The sequence below is a fragment of the Hydra viridissima genome, unplaced genomic scaffold (genome assembly GCF_058129835.1).
Source record: "Hydra viridissima isolate aposymbiotic clone 2 unplaced genomic scaffold, HvirCarnegie_v1 scaffold_2, whole genome shotgun sequence".
Classification (NCBI taxonomy): domain Eukaryota; kingdom Metazoa; phylum Cnidaria; class Hydrozoa; order Anthoathecata; family Hydridae; genus Hydra; species Hydra viridissima.
In genome coordinates, this window is record NW_028324301.1 from 18,173,044 (window position 1) to 18,199,334 (window position 26,291).

The 26,291-nt window shown below is 31.2% G+C and overlaps 1 protein-coding gene and 1 long non-coding RNA gene across 3 annotated transcripts; both read right to left on the reverse strand.

Annotated features, from left to right (window-relative positions):
- Nucleotides 1–26,291, reverse strand: LOC145182445 (DNA polymerase theta-like). Of its 2 annotated transcripts, none has more exons than XM_090077359.1 (11): nucleotides 25,291–26,291; nucleotides 24,989–25,176; nucleotides 22,816–23,140; nucleotides 22,461–22,609; nucleotides 21,516–22,368; nucleotides 16,949–17,164; nucleotides 16,495–16,715; nucleotides 4,302–4,457; nucleotides 1,872–4,107; nucleotides 1,586–1,737; nucleotides 1–1,482 (listed from the first exon to the last, which is right to left on the reverse strand). In XM_090077359.1, exons 2-11 carry the CDS (start codon nucleotides 25,154–25,156, stop codon nucleotides 31–33), a joined length of 5,928 nt encoding a protein of 1,975 aa, XP_089933485.1. In that variant the 5' UTR covers nucleotides 25,157–25,176; nucleotides 25,291–26,291; the 3' UTR covers nucleotides 1–30. The 2 variants fall into 2 exon arrangements, with proteins under 2 accessions (XP_089933485.1, XP_089933484.1); XM_090077358.1 differs by having other exon boundaries at nucleotides 1,586–1,740.
- On the reverse strand, nucleotides 11,112–16,271 carry LOC149892292 (uncharacterized). Its single transcript, XR_016449497.1, has 2 exons — nucleotides 13,981–16,271; nucleotides 11,112–11,914 (listed from the first exon to the last, which is right to left on the reverse strand). It is a non-coding gene; the product is annotated as an uncharacterized LOC149892292 (long non-coding RNA).

A 26,291-nucleotide genomic window follows, 5' to 3' on the forward strand; every position in this document is an offset into this window, starting at 1 on the left:
AAAAATTAAACAGATTTCTTAGAAAAACTGCTATATATCTTTTAAACTTCCCCAACATGAACCAGTTTTTATTTTTACGGGCATTTTAACACTTAAAATCATTGCTGACTCCATTTCTTCGCGTATCAGATTAATGACCGTGTTGACATCTTCTCTATTCACTTCGTACAAAAGTTCGTCGTGAAGATGTAACACAAGGAATGCGCCTCTCGGTTGGCAACTATCTCCTGCCCTGTCGAAGCAACTGGTACCAAATTTTTCAGTTAATTTGATGTTGATATTATTCATAGCAATTTTCACAAGATCAGCAGCGGATCCTTGAACAGTTGAATTTACAGCTTGTCTTTCTGCTTGTGATCTGTCTTTGATTTTTTTTGAATTGATTGCTGGTAAGTATCGTTTTCTTCCTCCTAAAGTTTTAACGAACCCATTGACTCTCGCTTCGTCAATCGTGTTTAGTATAAAAGATTTGACACATTTGAAACGATTTTTAAATTGCTCCATATAATCTGAAGCATCGTTTTCTTCGACCCCAAGCTGCTCACTCAATGCCTTTGTTCCCATTCCGTAAATAATCCCATAGCATATTTGTTTTGCACGTTGCCTTTGTACTGGTGTAACATCGACGACATCCGCATGATTTATTTCGGCCGCAATACTTTTAAAAACATCCTCCGATTCGTTTAGAGCTGCAATGAGCTTCGGATCTTGCGAAAGATGCGCAATCAATCTTAGTTCTAACTGTTCGTAATCGGCTGCTACCATTATAGCAGAACAAAAAGGTACAAAGGCACTACGCATGCTAACAGTAAACACTTCACCAAGGAGAGGAGAGTTAAATCCATCGTGTTGCTGAGTTGAAACGGGTCTAGTTGACGAAACCAATTGTTTTTTTTTATATCTCTTACTACTAATATATTGATGAGGTGGGCTTTTCACAATAAAGCTAGGAAGTCTTATGTCAAATTCTTTTGGGACGTTTTGAATGTTAGGTTCACAGAACGTTACCCGACCGGTGCTGCTTCTGTATATCACTTCTGCAAATATTCGTTGCATTTGTAAGATGACTGAAGAGCGCTTTAATTTTTGAATTGGATACAAAACTTTGGTGAGAGCACTATTTATTCTGCGCCATTCCAAAATTAATTTGGGCAACGGATGCAACTTACTCAGCTTTTCCAAAATTGGTTTTGAAGTGCTCATCGGTTTTAACTTCTTTCCAGAAGCGTTGCTTCTCATTTGTCTCTGCTGAGGAATATTAAAATCCCCACTAGGTGGCAAATTCAATTCGGAAAATAAGATTTTAGAAACATCTACATGTGATGAAAGAGAAAACACATATCCAACAAGTTTATAGCATTCTTTTTGAATAGAGTCAAGTTTTCCTTTTAAAATACCCTTTAGTTTATCGTATTCTACTTCTGAGAAACCGATGCCGTTAATTTCCATCACTAGCAAGGTGCGAATTGTAGGCATCTCTATCTGTAATAAAAATGTATTTATATTAGTCATTATGGACACATTCATTAATTTACTGTGAAAAAATTTTCAGAATAGTGAGACGAGCAAAAAAACACGGTTATACTTCAACAAAAGGTTTCAATAGCTCTTCACGTTTTAGCTGAGCTTGCATTTCCTCCATAAGATGAAAAACTGTAACTGCTTCTACACATGCACGTGTCCGCCCGTCAAACTTTGAATGCAAGTCAACTCCTAAACCTTTGGAACAACCTCCTGCTGCTATTAAAATAAAATTGCAACTCTTGTTCAAATTTTAACTTGTAGAACAATTAAAAATTACAAAACTGTCTGAAAACCGGAAAGCTATTAAATTTCAAATACTATTATGTGAGCAAAAAGAATTATCTTACCTTTAACCAATTCAACAAACTCTTCATTTAAAAACTGACTCGCTAGGGCTTGAAGATCTTTTTCTGAATCATTTGGACGCAACATCCAATGCGCTACTTTAGGATCTAAAAGATTTACTGAGATTAGCAAAGTTCCAACGAGCTGATGTAAAAGTTTTAATTGTTCTTTCATCTCAAAGGCAATCAATTCACATTGTGTTTTACTCGTGAAAAGGGATTTTAGTGCAGATACTCGCATTTTCAAACTTAAATCAACGGCCGTTTTAGGGTCTTTTACGTTATCAAAATTGTTTTCAATAGGTTCGAACGATCCTAAGCTTAAAAAGTAAGCATCTTTTGATCCCCAACACACAGCTACTCCAGTTATATTTACATCTGAATCAGCGTTATCGTAACTTTTAGGTCTTTGTGGCGTTTTTTGTTTAACTTCCTCTTTGATTCTGTCGTTTAAATCCTCAGATGCACTTTCGCAAGCTAGACAAATGCTAAATCTCGGTTGTTGTCTCCACTCCTGAAGGAAAGTGAGAAATAGGGTTTTGTCAAAACCAACATCTATAATGAGAAAGTCTTTATCTTGAGATTGCACGCAACTATCATTGATTAGAGTCTTTGTATTAACAGGAAACGTTTCACTGAATGTAAAGCCGCACAACGAGTCGATTGCAAGTTCTTCATCGTACCTTTCGTTTTCCTTTAGGGAATTCTTTTTAGCCTTCGCAACGCATGATGGGGTACTAGAACGAGAAACTAATGCATCATTAAACTTATCAAGCAATTGTAAAGGAGGAACTATCATGACATCATCGCTCATATTGTCTGAGCTCGATACTCTTAGAGAAAAGTTAATGGGACTGCAAGAGAAATTTTCATCGGACCTCGATGAACTTTCAGACGAAGCACTTAAAAGTGATTTGCTTAAAGAGTTCTCATTCTTTTCTGACAATTTTACAAATATTGGATTTACAATTTCTTCGTTTGGGCTATTTATTAAACACGGAGAAAACTCCGATAAATTGATTTCATTTTCTGGTTGAAAAGAGGGATTTTTATGCTGTGCTTGGATTGCAGTCAGATTTTTATTATCAGTTTTTGTAACTGAGGGTTGGAAGAGATTTACTAATTCAAAATGCATTTCTTGATTTTTTGCAGTTGATTCAGGCAACTTATCTTTGCTGTGTACATTTTGAAGAGGTTGAATTGTTAAATTATGATTGGTTAAATTGTCAAACTTGTTTGTAACTAGGTTCTCCTTAAAGGGGAACATTTTGACACTCTCGTCAACATGTTTAACATTTTTTAACGCTTCGACTCTTTCCATACAATATACTTTCTTGTTTTGATTTGTAAATGAATTTTCAAACGAACTTGATCGTCTTTTACTAAAACCACTACGTTTTTCAGAATTTTTAATTGCTTCTCTTTTCAAAGAGCTGCTGGAACATTTCGGAAATGATTTTTCTTTCTTGGTGATAGAAGATTGAGCATCAATTTTCTTATCAGTAGGGATTCCTAATAAAGCAGCATCAGCAGCAAGTATACGCTTGGCTTCTGCAATAATTAAACATGCTGCATTTTGATCAGTGAGACCCTCTTGACCTACCAAACATATATTTCTTGCATTTTTTCGTCTTTTAAATTGATGACTAACTTTGTGCGAATCATTTTTACTTTCAAAAGGAACAGCATCTCTTAAGATCCGCGCAACGTCTTCTACGGAAGCATTTACCAAAGTGCTAACAGTTTGGTATCCCTTCTCATAAAACATTCGTGCCATAAAACCACTTAAAAGTGGAATACGTACTAAGTTGCACAGCTCTCTGCTCACACCAAACGATAATCGACTTTGAAATTGCTCAAGTAACAATTCTAAGCAGGACCAGCCTAACTTTTGACAGAAAACAGTCACCATTCCAGCAAATGTTGAGGCAGTGTTTTGCAGGGATTGTAGCAAACCGCGGTTGATTTTAAAACGATTACTAACTTTAGAAAGTGAAACTTCATTAACAAGATCTTGTAATATCAAAGCTGCATAAAATCTTCGATGAATGCGAAGAACGCGAGTCTGCTCCTCGTTTTTCGGCTGAACACGATTTTGAACTGCTCTTGTTAAAAATCTTTCTTGAACGCCAACTAACTCCCCGACTGCTTTAAAACCAGCCGGAAGTTTTTCCCAAATTTCATAATAAATTTGCCAATCTAGTTCTGGCCATTGATCTTGCAAATAAATTGGTGTGACCTGAACCAGACGTAATATAGTTAAACTTAAGAAAAAGATCAAACGATCCATTTTAGTTTCTTCGTAAAAAAGAAAAGATCAAACGATCCATTTTAGTTTCTTTGTAAAAAAGAAAATATAGTTAAACTTAAGAAAAAGATTAAACGATCCATTTTAGTTTCTTTGTAAAAAAAAAAAAACGTTTTTTCACTCACTTGGTAAATGATATGCAGTTCGTTTTCAAGAACAAACCTCTTCCTGGCTTCTGTTAATTCACGAAGTACAAGCAGTGCTTCGTCAGGAGAAAGTGAGGAGGCAAGAGTAGCTGTACCAAGTTGAGTTGCAAAATAACTCTCTGAAATCTCGCCCAGCTAAAAAAAGGGGTGAATTAGATAAACTTAGGTTATGATAATAATCTAGCTATGGTGGCAAATGGGGTTAAAATTCAAATCTTCCTCGATAAATACTGGAAGATTTACCATACCTTCTCAGCAAAAAACAATATTTATCAAATTTCTATTCTTTTTGAAAACAAGATTTGTGGCAATAAAACGTCTCATATCATATCGATTATAATGACAACAACAAAATATGTCAGTTTCAAATACGTGTTATATATTTCGATATCTTTTTCCTATATATTGTTTTCTTTATTATCACCTACATGTAGCAAACTTACATTGCTTGGAAAAAATTACGAAATGATTCAACTTTGATAAAGTTTTAAGATAAATTTATGCTGTTTTCTGATTTTATCTTGTGGTTGCTCTAGAAAAAATTTTCCTCAACTAAAAAAGAATAAAAGGAAAAAAACAAACAAAAAAAACAAAAATGTTTTGAATAATTTAAAAAATCCAGTTTTAAATTATTACATGGTAATTGAAAAAACAAGAAGTTTTTGAGAATTTTAGAGTGGAATTTCCTCACTGTAAAGCTCCAGACGAGACTTAATCGTTCAATACTTGCATACCGAGAGTTAATCGTTACGATGCGAGATTAGTCGTTAAAGAGACGTTTTTAAATGTTCCAAAGAAATTTTCATCTTTTCAGTTATTATTCAATTCCTTTAATCTTGAAAATTCAATTCTAAAGTGTAAAGTGATTTGAAGGTAGGAGTTACAGTTACAATTTTAAGACATTTTTGGGGCATTATTTTTCACAAACTCCATTTCGTTTAGAATGACATCATATTACATCCCATATTAATAGCATTTTCCAATTGTAAAAAGATTTAGTGCGCAAAAACGTTTAAATGCATGCAATTAGTGAGAGTTCTTTCAAGTTAAAACTATTCATAGGTTCTTCGCAAAACATTAGTAAAGAATGTACAACTATTTCTTGCGCTTATCAACGACACTAATAACTGAGCTTCAGCCTTTGACTTTCGAAATATCGGACCTTATCAGAACAATTGAAACTATCGAAACGAAACTATCGGTATTCCAAGTTTTCGAATTCAAATTTGAATTTGGAAAATTCAGAAACCTTATTTTTGAAAGAGATCCCCACAGAAGTTTTCAGGATTTATCGACTCGACATTTTTTCCTGTATGTTAAAAAAGTAAATGTTGTTTAAATTTTTTTTCAAAATAGTATGAGATTTTGCTAATCACACTTTCTGTCAGTCTTTTTTTTAAAAAAAAAAAACCATGCTTAATGTAAAGATTAAATCAAGGAGCATTTCATTTTTATTTCAATGAGACCTTAACACAATTTTACAAACTCCCATTCCCATGAGAGTATTCTGTGAAGTTGCTGTATGCTTTTTAGTAACGCTTTCTTTCACTCCAATGAGAACTGCTACACTAGCACCAAAATCAAAAACAAAATCCTTCGTGAAGAATTGCAAGACATAAAAACCAGGTAGGAATTACCACTGATACCTGAATTCCTAAAAACACAGACCCATACATTTCTGTCACTAAATCACCAGCTCCAACCTTTGTAGAGATCACAGACTTAACACAAAATATGTGTGAAGGATATCCAATCCATGTCTAAACTCCTCGATGCAGCAACGAACGTTTGCTCAACAAACTTAATAAAAACTGATGATTAAATGTTTTTTAGTACAAAAAACTTATATTTAGTTTTAGATTAATTTCATCGTTAAAATTTTTTGTGGATTTATTTTTTTGAAAAATATTTTGAAATTACCGATTGTTCGATACCAATTATCGGAAGATAGTTTCGTTAAGATAATTCCGATCGAACACTTAAGGTGAGCTTCCACTCATCCATTTTTGCTACGGGAAAGGGAAAGGGATGAGAAAATTAATCACTTGAGCATGCGCAGTGAATAATTTTCAAAATTAAATTACAAACTGCGCACGCTCACGTGATTAATTTTCCCTTCCCTTTCCCTTTCCCGTAGTAAAAACGGATGAGTGGAAACTCACCTTTACTAACAATATCGAAAGTACTCTAAAAAAACTAGTAACTCCTCGCAAAGCTAATGCTATGAAATCATCCTAAATAAACAGATGCACAATCTGCATCAAGTAGTGTTGTGTTGTGCAAATTTTTTTTATATGTTGCAACAACGTTACTACATGACTAAAAAATCCTCGAAAATATTGCGAGCTTTATTGAAACAATACAAAATCCATCAAAGTTTTTAACACGCATTTTTTTTTTTTAAAGTATAATTTGTTCCAGCATTAAAAAAAATTCCACCTTCTCCTGACAGCCAGTATTATTTTGAGCTCTTTATTGTATTAAAAGTTTATTTACATTTGTAGATTTCATTTTTGGAACAGCGAGTTTCGTGCTATTCTGCAAACGTTTGTAAAAAGTTGAACAATAATCAAGTCAATTTGCAGTTCGGTGAGTTCAATACTTCTTAAAGCAAATAAATTCTCATTTTGATTTGACTGAAAATCCAGTTTGCATAGTTTTCAACAGAATTCTGAGATTTGTGTAACTGTTAATATTCATATGAAATCGTAGCTTTTTTTTTCATCACAAACATCACAAATTGCTAAAGGTGGTAAGCTCATAAACATTGTTGGTTTTCGGAAAATTTGTCTGATTTTTTTGGTAACAGCATATCTTGATCAGATAAGACTTTTCTCATACATTCGGATTTTAAGAAATCTCTTGACAACCAACCATCTACAAATGATTTCTTCAATAATTTTTCAATAAATGGCTCAATTTTGCGTAAGATATTTCGAACTTCCGAATCTAAAATTTTAACAGTTATGATGAATTTTATTTTGTCTTATTTCATTTTTTATTTGCTTCTACTTCCTGATGATTTTTAAATGACAAAGTTCGTCAGAAATGGTTTACACGTTGGTTGCCATTTAATGCAAGTGGTAGTATTTTCATCTCTTCATCAAAATATTGCTATGGTTTAGAACTAAATCCATTTCCATTTTCCATGACTGGGTTAAGCTAGTCTTATTTAACAACACTAAAAAATAAAATGTTAATAAATTATTTAAAAAACCAATCTTTCTCACTATCCACTGTTTCTCCATCACTATCCACTGATTTCTAATCAGAAACTAAATATTACTGCATAAAAAATCCATCATTAGAGAAAGGGATTGTCGAGTTTAACACTCGGATATTAGGCACCAGACAACCGACTTTAGGCTATCTTTTTGATTCTTAAAGGTTATCGGTAATCAAAACCGAATTAAACTATTAACAGGAGACCCATTCTCACAGGTTTTAAAATTAGCTTAAAAACCCGATAAAAACGTTTAAAAACCAGCTGGAAGAATAAGATTCTTGAGATAACTTTTTAAAATTTTGCGTGAACATATACACTTGGTTGCTCTGGCTATATTGCAAAAGAAAGCACTTAGAAGAGAATATTTTGATTAGTAGGATGCATATGTTTAGATCGGTGCACTCAGTATAACGAGGAATTGTACCGATTCTAACAGAAATTATCCGGATAATAACGTATATTGGTGTTTTTGGGTAAAATCCAATTCGATTAAATTTTTTTGCTGCCCGGGTAGCAAAATCATTAAAGAAACATAACTGAGAGGGAGAGTCAGGTAAACTTTAAACAGTCTGGGCGTTTTTCTCGCAAAATAATACTTAATGTTTGTGCCCTAAAGACGAGTCTAGGTATCCGTAAACAAAAAAAAAAAAAAGGATTCCAATGAAGTCGAAGCGATCTTGATAGCTGTTCAGAGAAATCTGCACTTTGTAAAAAAAGTCATAAATCACTGAAGCTTTAAAACAGACGATGAATTTTTATTCAAGTAAATTCCAGTGATAAAGTTTTCTGGTAAATTGGATTTTACCAGTATGGAATTTACCTGAATCCTGAAATACTTACCTAAATCCCGAAAATTAACAGAGTAACTTACCAAAGTAAACTACCTGGGTAATGCAACTCTTTATAGAATTGGTAGATTTCCTTTTTACTTACAGGTTGCGAAAAATAGACTGTAAGAAGTACATTTTGACGGATTTGACTGCTCTGTTTTTATTATATTTTAGATTTCTTAAGTTCAGTCGAAATTGCGCACTGTTATAAGAAAATAAAGAGTGAAATCTTTATTTTCATTCTTTATTTTCTTATAACAGTGCGCAATTTCGATATGAAATGATATGAAATCAAGCGCTCAATTTGAGTTAAAAATCATTGTCAGAAAATTTTTTCAAATAATAGGTTAGCTTTCAAGATAGGTATTGATATGTTTTCGCAAGCATTTTTCAGATTTGAAGATTCTTGCATTTGACCTTTAATATTTGGAGGCAATTTCGTGGCTTTGCTTCAGAGCACATACGTTGGCTCCCTGGTCGATAGCACAAACTTTTTTGGCAACATTACGCATTGGTGGCTTTTCTAAGATGGCATAATCTTTCCGGAGGCTTTTCCGATGTTTACTTTACACTTCGTCTTTCATTAAAATTGGCCATCTTCAAAAAGAAATTCGTCGAAACAAAGTTTGGAGTAATTTAATTCAAGCACCGGTTTAGCGTTTTTAATTTACTGTCGTTAAAATTTTACTGCGCAGTAAAGTTCCAACATTAAAATTCACTGTTGTCATTATTATTTTACTTTACGAGTTTTTTAATTTACGTTTTGTGACGTTTATTTTTTCAACATTTTCTAGATGTACAAAAATATTAACTTTCATAATATTAGGAAATATTTGAATGGCAAAAAGTTTCCTGAAGATGTAAAGAAGAGAGAGGGAAAAAAAGTAAACTTTAAATGGCAATTTAAAAACTTTGATATTGTAGAGAACAAATTGATGTAATGCAAAAAAGCTATTTGCAAGATGAGGAAAACTTATTTAGTGGAAATATAAGTTTTTAATTAACTTAAAATTTCAAAAATAATTTTAACGTTTTAAAAATCATTTATTTATAATTATTTTTTTTATTTCAATGTCTAGATACAAACTTTTGTATCTTGTAGGTGAGCCACCTTGGTAATCATTCGGTTAGAAAGCAAATATCTACAAGATTTTTTTAGCATTAAAGAGTGGAGGATATCACAAAACATACAAATCAATGTAAGCGATGTTAAAAAAACCTCTAAGAGAAATCTGAAAGTGTCTCCTGCTTTAAAACTTATTAAAGTGGAACAACAAGTAATGAAGCAAGTCGGTGTGAATTTAGTTCAATTACCTGAATCAAACCGATTCAAATATGCGATTTTTCCTATCGATTATTTCTCTAAATGGGCTGAAGCTGAACCTCTTTGCAACAAAACAGTCGCATCAATAGCATCTTTTCTCTATTAGGTTATATGCATACACGGCTGTTTTAAAATACAAATGAATGACCAAGGTCATGTGTTTGTAAACTCTGTATCTATTGCATTACATGACATGATAGTACTCAAAAGCATGCTACCTCGGTTTATCATTCACTAGCCTAGGGCCTTGTAGAGAAACAGAATCAAACAATTAAGAAGGCAATCGTCAAGGTCTTAAATGAAAATGTTTAAAGTTGGGTGTCAGTTTTAGATAGAATCTTTTTTGCTCTGTGTTAAAGTAAATAATTCAATGGAAGTATTCACCATTTTTCCTTATGTATAACCGACAACCCCCTGCCTTCCAATCGATGTAAAGTACATAGACACAATGTTGATGAATGCTATCCTTTTTATGATAAAGAGGTTTTACAAAAAGCTTTCAAAATGAAAAGAGGAGCTAAAAAAAAAGCCATAAACAATATTGTTTGTTCATAAAGGAAACAAAGAAAACAGACTGACAGAAAGCATGCAGCAACATCAAAATATTCTGTTCGTCAGAAAGTACTTTTAAGAAATCTTAAGAGATGATAGGAAAGGTGCAAAAATGATTTTCTCGTGACTGGGTCCATATCAAATTCTTAATATTTTATCAAATTCCACATGCTTATTAAAGAACAGTAAAGGGAATAACACATTGCAAAAGAAATACTTTCTATAAGTAATTCAAAAATGTAGGAATTATCTTTAGAATGGTGAGCCAATCAAGAAACCTAATGAAACATCCCTCTAACGATATTTGCCAAAAAATTGCTGAAAAACAAGGGTTCAAAATATTTGTTATACCAGATCTTATTGAAGGAAAAGAAAATGTACCATTTGAAAATTCATGTTAAAAAATTGATGGAAATTGTTCTTTTCAAGCAACTTTGTTTTTGCTGACAGGTTCCGAATATCAACATGTATTCGCGATCTGGTTACGAAACACATGATATCAAAACCTTGCTCCAGTCTCTTATCAGGATATTTAAGTGATGACGTAGAAAGGTATCTCACTAAAAGTGGTATGGCCACAGATTGTATATGAGCTACAGATGTAGAAATCCTTAGTATTGCAAAGATTATTAGAATTGACAAAATTGTGTGGTTCAGGACATTCACAGGACAGATACAAACATGACTCAAATATCTAGCATCCACTAAACTCGACCAACTAACATCTCTTATTTTGTCATTAAAAAATGAGAAAAATTTATAATGCACTGTTGTTGGTTCCACTTGTTTTTCATGTTGTTTTACAAGTATATACAGTCCTGGTGTAAGTATTTCTGAACTCGTTCGTCAGATATATGCGTCAATAATTTATGGCTTTCAGTTATAGGTGAACTTATTTGATGTGTTCCTAAAGGTGAAGTTTTCTAATGCTAAGAATAAAGGAAAATACAAAACTTTAGGTAAAAGTGAGTCTAAATCTACCCAGGAAAATAACCTATCATTTAATGTATGCATTACATAATAGTTTCATAGGAAGAAAAATTGAAGTACCCTTAATTTAACAAATCATGTACTTCCTCTTTTCTCCTCATACAGAATCCTACAATAAGTGCCTCCTAACACTACATTCTTATCCCTCCCACCTACAAACTTTAACATTTCTGCTTTACTTGATGCCAGTAAAATAATAACGATCGCAGTAGAATTTTAATGTTAAAACTTTAACATAAAAATTTTGCTGCGCAGTAAAATTATAACGGAGTAAAATATTAACACTTCACACTGGATTACCGCAGTGCGGTAACAGTGTATAAAAATGCGTAAATCCGAAATCCTTTACGGTTATTTGCGTAATCTTACCGTTATTTTAAACTTCATTACTCTTTCTGCTACAAAAAGGGAAAAAATTATATATACTTTACAGCTCTGTGTAAGTTTGCCTAAGATGAAAAAAGCGCGTTACGCATTTTTACCACAATTCTCTTTAGTGTCGGTGCAGTAACACCGGTGCTAAACTAAATATGCGGGTGAATGATATGTAGCTATAGCATGTATAAGATGACTCGAGGCCAAATAATGCAACCAAACTTTAAGTCTCATGAAAACAGATTGAAAAGTTTGATCTTTAGAAGATGAAACATCTGAGACAGCTCGCTCACATCTAAAATGAAAACGAAAAGAAATTAAAAAATAGATATCTTTTGCAAATATTTGTATACCATTATAATCTTTCACCTTTCTTTTTTTTTTTTTTTTTTTAACAGATGGTAGCATACCCGATGAATAAAACAGAAGTCTTTATGTAATTACCTAGAGTTGGTTTACGCCCCGTCAAAACGATTTAATAGCTTTCTTAGCTAGAATAATTAGTTATTTCATAACAAAAACCTGTGATTAATAATTTCCCGTCATTATTACGCAATTACTTTTTTTCTTTTGATTGCTTAAATTGGGATTAGTAATTTTCGCGAAAACTAACATTGGGATTAGTAATTTTCGCGAAAACTAACATTGGGATTAGCAATTTTCGCGAAAACTAACATTGGGATTAGTAATTTTCGCGAAACATTCGCGGATCTTTTTTTTCTCCTTCACCTTAAACAACGATTTTCGTCGTAAAAAAGGAGAATAATAGGTTTTTTGTTTTTTTGACCAACGTTAACTTAAACACGAAGAAGAAAAAAGCCAGCAAATCACTAAAATTTGCCATATTTTCAACGTGAGCAATTCAAATTCCAAAACATTTACCGACCTGGTTTTTGTTACTTAAAATTAGTTTTCCTGTAATTATTGTAAATAGTTAATAGATATTTTTTTAAATATTTAACTTTTTAGATTATTTTTTCATCACAAATTCATTTATATACACATTTGATAAAATTTCTCTAAAAGATCAAAATTAACTTGACTAAATAGCTGACAGAAATTATAAGTCTTGTTATGAAATCTTTTTTTCTTAAGCGAAACCCGCTATAACTCTAATGCCCCGTAGATAATTTAGAGCTTTTTATTTTGATTGCAAATTATGAAAGATCATCGCCCAAAATTTAAAGAAATGTATAAGGAAAATACTTTTTGGCCAACCCAAAATACACAAAGTTCAATCAGAAAAACAAATAACTTATAAGGTTTTTATCCGCCATTTTTTCAACTAACTTAATTCCAAAAGTGAAAGTGTTTTCATCATAATGTTCAATTAATAGCCATATTTTTATCAACTAGTTATTATTCTTTTTAAGTTTGAGTGTTAAAATTTTTTGCTTTTATTAAACTACGTAATTGTTTGCAACTTGATCCAAAAAATAAGTGTTCTAAAAAACGCTAATGCTCATATCATTAACGCCTCTAAAATTACGAATCTCATGCATGCGTATATATTTACGCATAATTTGTTAAAACTATGCGTAGTAAAAATAAGGGGGCGGAGGGTTCAAAAGTCAACGTCCATAATTTTGCCGTATGTTACAGTGTAGTACACATAGGACAATTCTACATTTTTGCAAATAAACTTCTGGCAATATTGCTCTATGAACCACAGTAGTATCGCCTAAAGTTTATTTTTTAATAACTGCTCCATTTTGGGTCAAAGAGATAGAATCTAACGAAACTATTGTTTGGATTCGAAGATTCATTTAATAAAAAATAGAACGCTGATATGATATTAAGTGCATATAGATAGTTCCAGCTGATTTTCTTTACATTTATCGACTATTTATTGAAATATTTATCGATTATTTCATTAATTTGATATTTGGACGGTGTTGTGCCAAACAAGGTCACACGCATTTTTTACATTTCATGGAAAGCAATTTGGTAATTAAAAAATCTGCAAGATTTCAAATTTTGAATCTTTAGAATAGTGAACTTATTAGCTATCGTCTGGTCTATTTTTGTAAAATGTAAAACTTATGAAAAACAATGTCCCTTTTGTCGTCCTATTCTAAAGTTAATCGTTGCGATCGTAAAAACCATGTCGCTGTTAGAATATTGGTTGAAGCAACAAAACCAATGTTGAGAAAATGGAGAATATTAGTGTTTTGGTGGCTTTTTATATATTTTTTTAAATTTTAAATTAGAACACGTTGGTCAGAAGATAAAATGAATATCAATATTTTTCATTTTAAACGATGATCTCTTATAATCTGCAATAAAAGGGGAGAGGGGTGAAATAGAAAATTTGAATTCCTGAAATAACTTGCACTTTAATAAGAAAGTAATTTAACTTACCGGGAAAAATTGTGCAGTGCTTGATGCGGACCATATTCGGACATTATTATTTTGAAGATATTGGTCTTAATAGGAGGCAATGCTCAGCTAAGTAGATAATAACATCTAGATCGAATTGAAGCTGCCTTGGATTTCCACCACTATTTTAATTTTTTTTTGTGATTTATGAGTTTTTTAATTTTTAGCCAAACCAACCAGCTGCCTTTTTAACTTCAAATTTTACCAGTCGTTCGAGGAAACCATCTTTGTATTTTCATTGTTATCTTTCTAAAGCTTCGAGTTTTATGTAGCAGAAAAAAAATGTTCAGAAAAAAAAGGCCTTACCATAGATTAACTAGGCAAGGTTAAAAAAAAGTTACTAAATACATTTGAGCATATTTTAAGATAAATTATGGTTGATGGTAATTTAAATATTTAAAATGATTGATGATTATGATGCAAACGTGGTCTAGTTGTTCACACGATCAATTCGAATGTTTCCAAGAAAATTGATTCTTTAGTGTTTAATTGATGATTTGCGGGATTTTTCCTATTTATTCGAGTTCTTGTGGGTATTTTTCAATAAAAATTTTTTTGGCTAAAAAACTAATTAGCGAACTGAAATATTTTTTTTTTAAATCGGTTTTGGAATACTTGATCTTTATCGTTAAAGTTATTTGGTGTTCAGATAGCCGATCAAGTCTGAATACAGTTTTCTCGAATAGTTTAAAAAAAAAAAGCAGTCAAAACAGACTTGAGGTCAGTTATCTAGTGCCTATTGGATCCAGATCCCTTTGAATACTTTGACTACAGATCGCCTACACAGAACTTATCAAAAAGTGTTATTTTTAAAATCAATTTTTTTTTTTGTATATCACATTAAGCTTTGTGATATCACATTAAGCTTTGTGATATCACATTAAGCTTTGTGATATCACATTAAGCTTTGTGATATCACATTAAGCTTTGTGATATCACATTAAGCTTTGTGATATCACATTAAGCTTTGTGATATCACATTAAGCTTTGTGATATCACATTAAGCTTTGTGATATCACATTAAGCTTTGTGATATCACATTAAGCTTTGTGATATCACATTAAGCTTTGTGATATCACATTAAGCTTTGTGATATCACATTAAGCTTTGTGATATCACATTAAGCTTTGTGATATCACATTAGGCTTTGTTTTTTGTACAAGTGTTGTTAAAAAAAAAAAAAAAAAAAAAGACAAGAAAAAAAAAGACAAGAAAAAATTACCAGATATCAGATGTTAACTAAATTCTAACTAGCTGACACCTTTTAAACGCATGTCTACCATCTTCTTAACAAACAATACTTTAGTCTATAAATGTTATTTAGCTATTTTTCTTAAGTCGCTATTTTTAATCCGTATTAAAACCATTTGATTAAAATCAAGAACCTTGCTACTCTCTTTTTGATATCTTTAGAAAGATTTTTTCAAATGTATTAAGGAAAATTAGCAGGGTTGCCGGAAACTTGGTTGATTACCTAGGGATTATGGGATAATTTACCCCCGGAGTCTTGACCGAGAAGCACTAGTTTTGACATGGCAAAGGTGACTGATCTAAACTACCAATATTGTAGGGATATTATTGTGACTGTGTTTTTAAAGCTGATTCCTGAGATGTAAATTTGCTGAAGTCAACCAATCAAATGTACAACATATAACCAATACTTCCAATTGTTAACAAAGGTGTGCTAAAAACCTATGCTCAGAGCCCCTTTTGTCATTTTCTGTTAACGATGATCTCTTACAGTTTTAGGGTATTCTTTTTGGGCTTTTAATGATTTCTGTCATTTTTTTTCTCCACCAGTGAAAACCCAGCAAATTTAAGTCTTTTTAGTAGATACTATAAAATAATGACAAAAAATTTTCATGAAACTCTCTACACCAATAACAAGTTACAAATCATCAACTGCCAAAATTATATAATTCATTTCGATAGATACTAAGAACAACACCATCTCTGCTTTGCGAAATGATTTTTTTGGTGACTTTAAAGAAATTTAAAATGTATACGTTTTTTTCCTCATTAAGCCAAAACTTCTGCATGTGAATACCTTGAATATAACGATATAACATATCGCAGATAGAGTACTTTTGTCATTTTGGCCTTCACCGAATTCTTCAGGCGGACAAGAAAAGTCATGACTTCGTGATACTTCAAAAAGTATCATTTCCTGAATATCAATTACTTTGTTGATGATATAGCTGATGTTGATTAATGAAGAAAATCACTTTCAAATTGATAGAAACCAGTCGGCAGAAAGTATCAACAAACTTATACCTAATGTAAAATTTTAACAATCTTTACTTAGGTTTTTACCACTAAGGTGAAGTGATGAAATTTAAAAATAATTTGATTTAATTTTCTAAAAAAGTCTTCATGAAAAGAAAATTTCCTTCCAAACCAAAATTTTCTTCCAATTCTCCAATAGGGTTTCAACTTTTATTACTTACTTTTTGACTTAAAAATTGTTAAGTCAACATAAAAAACAAATGACTTTACCTCATTAGTGGCTTTTTCCAATCTAATAAACTCGTTGTTTATTAAAAACGTCATTGTATCGATAACTGATTGCTCGGCATCTTTGACACTCAAAGAAGAAAGACACACATGCAAATATGTTGACTGAGCATACATTTGAACATGCTCAGGTCGACTCGCTACTCCAGCTGCAATCACTTCAAGTAAGGCTCTCTTTAATGTTTTTGAGTCCCCTTCACCATCTATTTTTTTTTTAAAAAAAAAAATGATTCTTTTAAAAAAACTCTTCAAAGATATACGTAGAATAAAAGTATTTTAAAATGAATTTCATGTAAATAATTAGTTACAAAGTCATAAAAATAAAGAAAAAAAATAAGGAAAACATAATGCAATAACATCTCATTCACAAATGATTTACTGACATGAAGTTTTTTAAAATAAACTCAAGAGAAAAAAAAAAAACAGAATAACTTACGCAGCAAACAACTGTAAACAGGAACAAGGTCTGAAGTCAATAGTGATAGCCCTTTTTGCTTTTCAGTTGGTTTACATATTAAAATACTTTCACCTTCTGAGTCAACATTCTTACGACCAGCACGACCTGACATTTGTTTATAAACCATTGGGTCAAGGAGTTCCCCATGGAACATGGGTGATCGAATAATAACTCTACGTGCTGGTAGATTGACACCTAGATAAACATGTAAGAAAGAATACACTTTATTACCTTAATACACAAATTTTCATGTTTGTCTATAAACTTACACACAGCTACATTAGGATATCAGTTCCAATTTTCAAGAAACTTGGTGTCTTTCAACTTTAGGTATTAATTGCGATGGTTTTATTATTTCTGCCAACATTTTAAAAGAATAGGGGTTCCAAAAACAAAGTGCATACTGTTACATACTGCATACAAAGTGCAAACAAAGTGTTCACAATAAGATGGTGTACAGAAATAACTAAACCATGCATTTAATTCAACTTTTCATGTAATATGCTTTACAAACTGCATATTTCTTTGTTGTTATTTTCAGATCATGTTTCAAAACAATATTGTTAGTTTTGCAGGTCACATTCATGTTGATACTTTACCACACATTATCTTCCTCATGAACCTGTTGTTGAGTGATCAACCATTAATATATTGAACTGACAATGTTAAGAATATTTAATCAGCGCAGTGACAGAAAATGATTTCATCATTACTAGCTCACATCAATAAATATTTTTATAAATATTTATTGATGTGAGCTAGTAACGACATTTTAATAAATAGTTAAACTTACTGATAACAATGGCAAGAATAGAACACTGAATAAATTCAAATCAGGTAAGGCACGGTTAAGGTTTAGTTGCATGATGTTTAAATAACTCTTGTGCTTAAACCATTAAACTATTTTTATATTTTTTGATTTACCAGGTTTTACTAATTATGATGTGTTGAGTTACAACTGGCTTTGAAATTATGTTAACAATAAAGTCAAAAAAGTGTGAGGATGCTAAGATAATTGAACAATAATCAATAACAAAGTCAACAACAAACACTTTAAAGAAAAGTATGTAAAAAAAGAAGTATTAAAACATTATGCTGGTAAAGTATTAAAATATTATATTGGTAAAATTGTGTAATAAAAAAATTCAGGTCCACAACTGTCTGTGTTAACTGATAAACAATTGAAGAAGATCAAGAATCATATATTTGTAAGCCAAACACTAGCTAAACATATATAAGCCTGTAACTTTTAAAACGTATTAAATATAGTAAATGGAGAGAAGGCATTCAGAACCAAATCTATGAAGGTCTTTTGGTCTAAAAAATATGATTAATCAAAAAATGGAGCTGAAAGATCACTTAGATTTTGTAAACATTCAGACATATCTAGAGGTGAATTGTTCTATATTATGGATGATTAAACTTACTGTCCATTTGATCTATCCTAGGTACCTGTTAATCAATACTGAAATAAACTTACTGTCCATTTGATCTATCCTAGGTACCAGTTAATCAATACTGAAATAAACTTACTGTCCATTTGATCTATCCTAGGCACCAATTAATCATGAAATACTGTCAGCACCGCAAGGTTGATGTTGAAGTTAAAACAAAAAAATTTCTATACTAAACATCTCTAAGCTACAATTTGGTGCTCCAGGTGATCAAGTTTTTGAACCTTATACCATGTCTGGAACACTAGATAAATATGTTTACTTCAAAGGGTAGTTCCATTTATAAAATCTGAAGCAAGATAGCAACATTATCTCCTGGCCAGAAATGCCTGGCTCACATTATGTATGATTTGTGTAACTATTTAGATGAAAAAAAAATTGACTGCAATAAAAGAGTGAAATGACCCAACCTAAGGCTAATAGAACATTTCTAGGAATTGTGCAAGAAAAAAAAACAATTGAAAAAGAAATATGACAACTCATAAATTAAAGAATAGTTGGAAATCATTGATCAACTTGCACTGAATGTTTGAAAAACCATTGTACAGTTGGTATAGATCATGTTTATGAAAGTTTCAAAATATATTTGTGTTTATTGCTCTGGTATTTTATGGTAAGTACATAAGATCTCTTGTTTTCATAATTTTGTATCAGCCATAGCTATCCACAGAATGAAGACATTTTTCTAGTAATAAAAACCAACATTTTCAGTCCATTACAATTAAAAAGTCTGGCAGTGAGAAAAAAATAAGAAGAATAAGCTAACAAGAAGAAACAATGAGAAAGAAATATGTAAGAAATGAATTACCTAATTATATTAACAAGAAATTTATAAAACAGAAATGTTTAAAAAGAAAAATTTATAAAACAAAATTCTTTAATGAGAATCTCGAATGACAGTGCCCATTCTTCTAATGTACACTTAGTGATTTTTGTCTAAATTAATTTTATGCTGTTCTCTAAATATCTATTTTAAGTTTTTTTAACATTATCACAAGAAGAAAGTTCAGATAACTAGAACTTAAAAGGTTGATTTAAGATAATATCTAAAATTATTAAAGTTATTAATGTAATTATTTTTTACAAGATCAATTAATTTTTCTCCTTTTTCAGTCTAAGGCAATTGTTTTTTAAAGCTACCAAACATGAACATACCCACAAAGAAAAATGTTTATCATTTAGGTTTTTTTTTTTGTTATTATAAGTATTATAAAGTAAACTCATTGAAAGATTAATCATGAATAAATTTACAACTAAATAATTGAATTTTATTTTGAAAATAAACACCCAATTACAACACAGAGATCCTTTATGTGCCATTTCAATATTAGGTATTCTCCTACTAAGCCAACAACAATTGACTTGGTGGTTTCTGGTGGAACAGGGTTCTGTTGCTGATAGTTCTTGACCTGGACAAGGTCTCTCAGCACGTACGCCTAAAAATATGGAAAATGTGCAGCGCAGAATTGCAGACAATCCAACCACATTAACTCAAAGATGTTCTCAAGAGCTTAGAATATTATGGAGGCCATTGCAGTGGATTCAAAGAAGCTTGAACATGCATTTATACAAGGTTTAGTTAATCAACCTATAAAACCATTAGACTTGAAACAACAACTAAATTACACTGTAAGAGTTCAGGATATTGCAAGAATTAACATCACAACTGTACCATGGGAGATGAGGTCCATTTTTATTTGGATGGACATGTGAATAAATAGAATATGAGATTTTGGTGTACCGAAAATCCATGTAATATTCATGCAGTCAATTGTACCCACATAAGATTACAGTATGTGTGGAGTAACTTCAGAAAGCATTATTGGGCTTCACTTCTTTGAGGATCCTGATGAAAATGCAGTTACTGTAACTGATGAACCATGTAGAGAAATACTGGTAAATTTTGTTCAGTCTAAGAAAGTAAATATGGCAGGCTATTGGTAGCAGAAAGATGGTGCAACTGCACATATGACTAAAGCCACTATACAAATTTTAACTGTAATGTTTAAAGATCAAATAATTTCTTAAAATCCCTTTTTTTTATGAACTCCATAATCACCTGATTTAACAGCACCAGACATTTTTCCTTGGGGATATCTTAAAGAAAAGATGAATGTAAATAAGCCTCAAACTATCCAACAACTTAAAGGAAATATATAAGAGGAAATTTGTTCCATACAGTCTCAGATGCTAGTATTCCATTGTAATTTCAAGATAACTAGAGCATCAAGAGATTTTTTTCATGATCTTGGAAATCATAGACACAATTAAACTGAATCATGGAACAGACAACAAATTACTGACCACAATTATTTTTGCATTTTTAACCCTATTTATTGGCATATCAAGTAAGTTTGTTTTGAAAAATAAATACTGAAAATAGACTGAAATTCTGTATTACCATAAAATTTCTCATCATGTATTACAATAATATTTTCTGGGTTCTTTTTGTGAAAGTAGATGGCCCATGACAATGCAACAGCATTTGAAATTTCATAATTCACTTTGTTCTGGAAAAATAGAGAAATGCATTAATGTAGCTTTATCAAAAATCCAAGTAAAGTAGTAACACAATGCAAACAAATCAAACTAAACATGATGTCCAATTGATCTGAACAAATGAGCATCATCTGGTGAATACAATTGGTGGGATAATATAGGCTTTGCCACAAGGATGAGAATTGACATAAAAAGCACTTTTTTTCCATGTCTGTTGACCTAATTTGGGCACTTTGTTTTTAATGAACAATTCAATTCAATTAACTGTTACTTGCAGTGCCCAACTGATAATTGACTAAGACCTTTGCAATTCAAAAATAGTTCACATAAAATATTTTTCAGCCAATACCATCATTATTAATGCGGTTAGAGCAAATAATTGGTGAGCAACTGTTACATACTAACACACCTGTTACATACATACATACATACATACATACATACATACATACATACATACATACATACATACATACATACATACATACATACACACACACATACATATCATTAATATTCATAAATATCATAAATATACATAAATATCATAAAATCAATTTTAAATTATCCAATATTAGATTTTTAAAAGATACCTGATGATAAGGTTGATGTAGCGACAAGAACTCTTAAGACACCTCTTCTAAATGCACCCTCTAAAATATCTCGCTCATCAAAAGTCAAACCAGCATGATGATAAGCTATTCCTTGTCGAACAACTTTCTCCAACATTTTATCTAACCCAACCTGTGTACGTTTTAGCTGTTCTATAACATCTTCAATTAAGACTTTACTAATCAATGGAAAACCAGGGCTTTTAACATCATTTTCTGAAGTAGGTTTATTAAAACAGATTCCAGTAGGATTCTGAATAAAAAAGTTAGCTATTGTTTCTGAAAGTTTCTCACACCAATTTTTTGTTGGACAGAAAATAAGCACAGAGTTTCCATCTTTTATCGTTTCAACACACAATGGAATAATTCCTTCTTCATCACCCTTAATGTTGCCAAAATCAGCAACTAATGACACTTCTTTTCCAATATTATTCAAAATACGATTTCCTACTTTTATATGTTCTGCTAAAGGAACTGGACGGAAAGTTGTAAAATATAAGTGGGCATTTAGCCACAATGCTAGCATGTGTAGGTTTGGTAATGTTGCACTCATGCCTATAATTTGTATTGCTGCATCATTATTTGCTGTTAAGTATTTTAATTTAGTAAGTAATAACTCAAGTAAGTAGCCTCGACTAAGATCACCAATCAAGTGCATCTCATCAACTACTACACAGCACAGGTCACAGATTTTTTTGCTCTCCATTAATTTGTTTATTAAAGAGTTTGCTTTCTCAATTGTGCATACTGCAATATCTACTGTACTCAAACCACCAGCAGGGTTTTCATTCCCCATGAATCCACCAACTGTGATACCAGCATCTTCAAACTGATCCTAATTATTGTAACAAGATTTTTTCAAAGGAAAAAAACAAAAAATAAAAAAAAGAAGAGAAACAAGAATTTCTTAAGTAAAATAAAACTTACCCTCAAATTATAGACCTTTTCTCTAGCAACACTAACATAAGGAAGAATATAAATAACTTTTTTCTTTGTCTTCATAACACGCTTTAGCATAAGCAATTCTGCAACTAATGTTTTCCCAGCACTTGTTGGAGCTGAATAAACCAAATTTCCTAAAATAATTGTTTTATTATATGTAGGCATTTTAACAATATATTAAAAAAGTAAAAATGTGAGGCAATAAAATTTTAAAATTCGCAGTCTTTAATCATTACATTTAATAATCTCACATTTTATCAATAACATGATACCCATCTACCCAAAAAATTACGTAACATGCATGTAATACAACTTATATCAATATGCCAAACCAACATACCCCCTTCTAGTGCATTTCCAGTCAACAAACATTCTTGTTGCCAAGGGAACAAATTTTCAATACCATTTTTTTTGTATTTTTCAAGAACTGTTAATGGAAGGTTGAAATTTGATAAACTGTTAGCATTGCTGAAAGCCTCACTTTGAATGACATTTGCATCAGTTAAAATTTTTTGGTTTTTTTTTGGAGAAAATGGAGTAGAACAAAGAGAACTGGAATTTTCTGCATTTATTTTGGGATACTCATGATTTTTATCATCATCTTTATTGAAGTTTAACAGAATTGAATCACCAAAGTCCCAGTCAACCAATGAAATACCAGAAACCTAAAATGGAATTGAGTAATAGTTTAAGCTCTACAACTTCACTAGTTTTACTAAAATATATATTTTTTAACAAGAAGTTATGTAGTATTTACAAATAAAGATTTTTCACATGAATACATAACATAAGAGATGTTACACAAAATAAGTTACAAATTTTGTATGAAAGATCATTTATAATCTACATTTTTATATAACTAAATCATGAGTCAAGGAAAAACATTTAGATACTTAGCCTTACTTGTTAATAAATTGAAACATCATCAGATATTTAATAAAGTTAAGGGTATATAAATCAAACCACTTTTTCTTTTCTTTTTTTTTTTTTTTTTTTTTGTAGTTTTAAAATTAAAAAATAGCACAAAATACATAAAAATAATACATGTGGCATCGATTTTTCATTTGAAATATTAGGTATATAATTTTGCTTCTGCCATTTTTTGATAGATGCTGTTAGAGATAATGGTGAATTAAACTGTTGGATCTAAAATGTCATTTGGCAACTTTATATGTCTGTCAAAAACACCATTTCCAAACATAAGTTATATTCTACTCATTTCATATATTTTTAATCAATTTAAAATGTCAGTTTATAAGCCAAATTCTTGTCATCTGTGGGAGGTTTTACTTCATGGATTCAATTCAAAGAAATCTTGGATACGTATGGTGAGACAGCTATTAGTGAAAAAATCTGTCATGAATGGTTTCAATGCTTCAAGAGCGGTGATTTCAACATCAAAAACTGGCATTGCGGTGGAAGGGAAAAAAGTGTTTGAAGTTGACGACTTTACTCAACAAAGACTTGTACCAAACCCAAGAAGAGTTGGCAGAAACATTACATGAGACTCAGCCAGCCATTTCCAAGTGCCTCAAAGCACTAGGAATGGTTCAGAAGCAAGGAAATTGGCTGCAGTACGAGTTGAAGCTGAGGGACATTGAATGGTGTTTGTTTGTTTGTGAACAGCTGCTTCAAATACAACAATGGAAGGGATTTCTTCACTGTGTTGTGACTGGGGACGAAAAATGGGTTTATTAGAATAATCCCAAAAAGCAGAAAATCATACGGTTTGCCTGACCACATTTCTACAGCCAGACCCAATATCCATGGTTCCAAGGTTATGTTCTGTATTTGGTGGGACCAGCTTAGTGCAGTGAAAAACGGCCGCAATACAAGGAAAGGCATGACAAAGTAACTCTGCTGTATGATAATGCTCACCCCTATGTGGCGCAACCGGTGAAAATGCTGAAATGGGAGGTTTTACCACACCTGCCATAGTCTCCTGACATTGCTTCATCTGATTACCATCTTTTCCAAACAATGGTGCACGGCCTGGCACAATTTTATAGCTAATGCCAAAATAATGTCAGAAAACAAATTCTAATCTTAATATATTTGTCATAATATATTAATGAGAACATTAATTCTTGATAAAATTTCACTGATTATTTAGCAAAGGATGAAAACCCTGTGAACTTACTCTTTTATTGTTAAATTTGAAATTAAGAATTAACATTAGGCATAGCCTAATGTCAACTTTAACAGAATTAGGTTAGATGTAAGTTTAATCATAGCTAATAATCTAATACTAACATAAGAAAAAATTGTCCAAATATCTTAGCATGCATGATGAAAATAAAATTATATTCATTTCTAATTATCAACACATATAGGTATATGAACTTGATAGAAAAATTCAAACTCGTTTTTCAAAAAACAGTTAAATTGCTTACAAATATTTCCTACTAAACCCTTCAAATGTAGCAGCTAATCAATAGTTTAGTTATACAGAAACTAAATAAATTAAAAAAAAAAATTAAAATTAAAATAAATCAAAACATTTTTAGGCAAACCTCTGTATGATTCTTGACTTTTTTAGATGACATAGGAGATATAATTTGTAATTTTCCAATATTTTGCTCATCGTTTTTGTTTTTGATTTTACTAAAGAGAATATCATGATTTTGGTCAGATGATCCTTGTTTTTGCTGCCTCCATGAATCAGATAGTTTTTTAATCATGATTGATAAGGTCTTCTTTCCTAAAAAGTTTGAGAATGTATTTTATATTTCCTATACATTTAGTTATGTTTATGATAACCAGAAAATTGGAGTAGAAAAGCAAAAAATATATGTATAAGCATGCGTATATATACCTGATACATGAGCACTCTTGATATCATCTTTAGAAAGTTATTTAACAGCATTACATTGCTGCTCAAATGATATCATCTGATATTATTAATTGCATTTTTACTCATTTGTATAAAATTAATGCCCCAATATATCTAAAATTGGTTAGGGATTTGCAATTATTTTAGCCTGGTTAGGTTTAAAACTAACTGTTAACTTCCTACATTATATTTACATTACTGTATTGCATTTCAATTATTTAACCAAAATATTTATTGTTTGTTTAACTGTAAATTATAACTAACTATTTATTTAAATAACTTTAATGTTATTTGCAAATATTACTTAAAAATATATTTATATATCTACATAAGAAACTTTCAAAGTAAAAAAAAGGTTGACTCAATCTCCTAGTTGATTTAATCCACCATAATGATGCGATATATTGACATTTTGATTTAAATGAAATTAGATTTTTGTCATAAAGTTCAATTTTCATTTATAAAATTGGCAACACGTGAAGTAATGAGTGTAGACTCTATACATCTGGCGTAGATTTTTTACAAAATTTAGATTAACAGGCTGCTACATACAAGACCTTACACAAATATTTATTGTCGATTAAAGTAATTATTTTTGATTGTAATACTATGCTTGTATTATTAGATTTTATTGTACTGGTTAGCGCCAAAAAAACACGATCAACTATTTTTAATTGGAAACCAGAACGAAATGCCTTCCGGCGGCAAAGTAACTCTTCTTTTTGAGAGGCTGCAAATGGCTGTGGAAGGAAAGTGAAGGCGAGAAGATTTCCCGCTTTTATTATTTCTGCTGTTAGCTAAATAACTATATTCAACAACCATTAACATTGCCGACTGCAACAATCCGAAATAATGACATGACAGGCCATTGATTAATAAAAAATATATATATACATTTAGCCTAACCTTAACAACAAAAAACTCAAAAAACTGCAATCAAAACAGTCACAGTACTGTGGTGTTTAAGGTCGTTATAAAATACT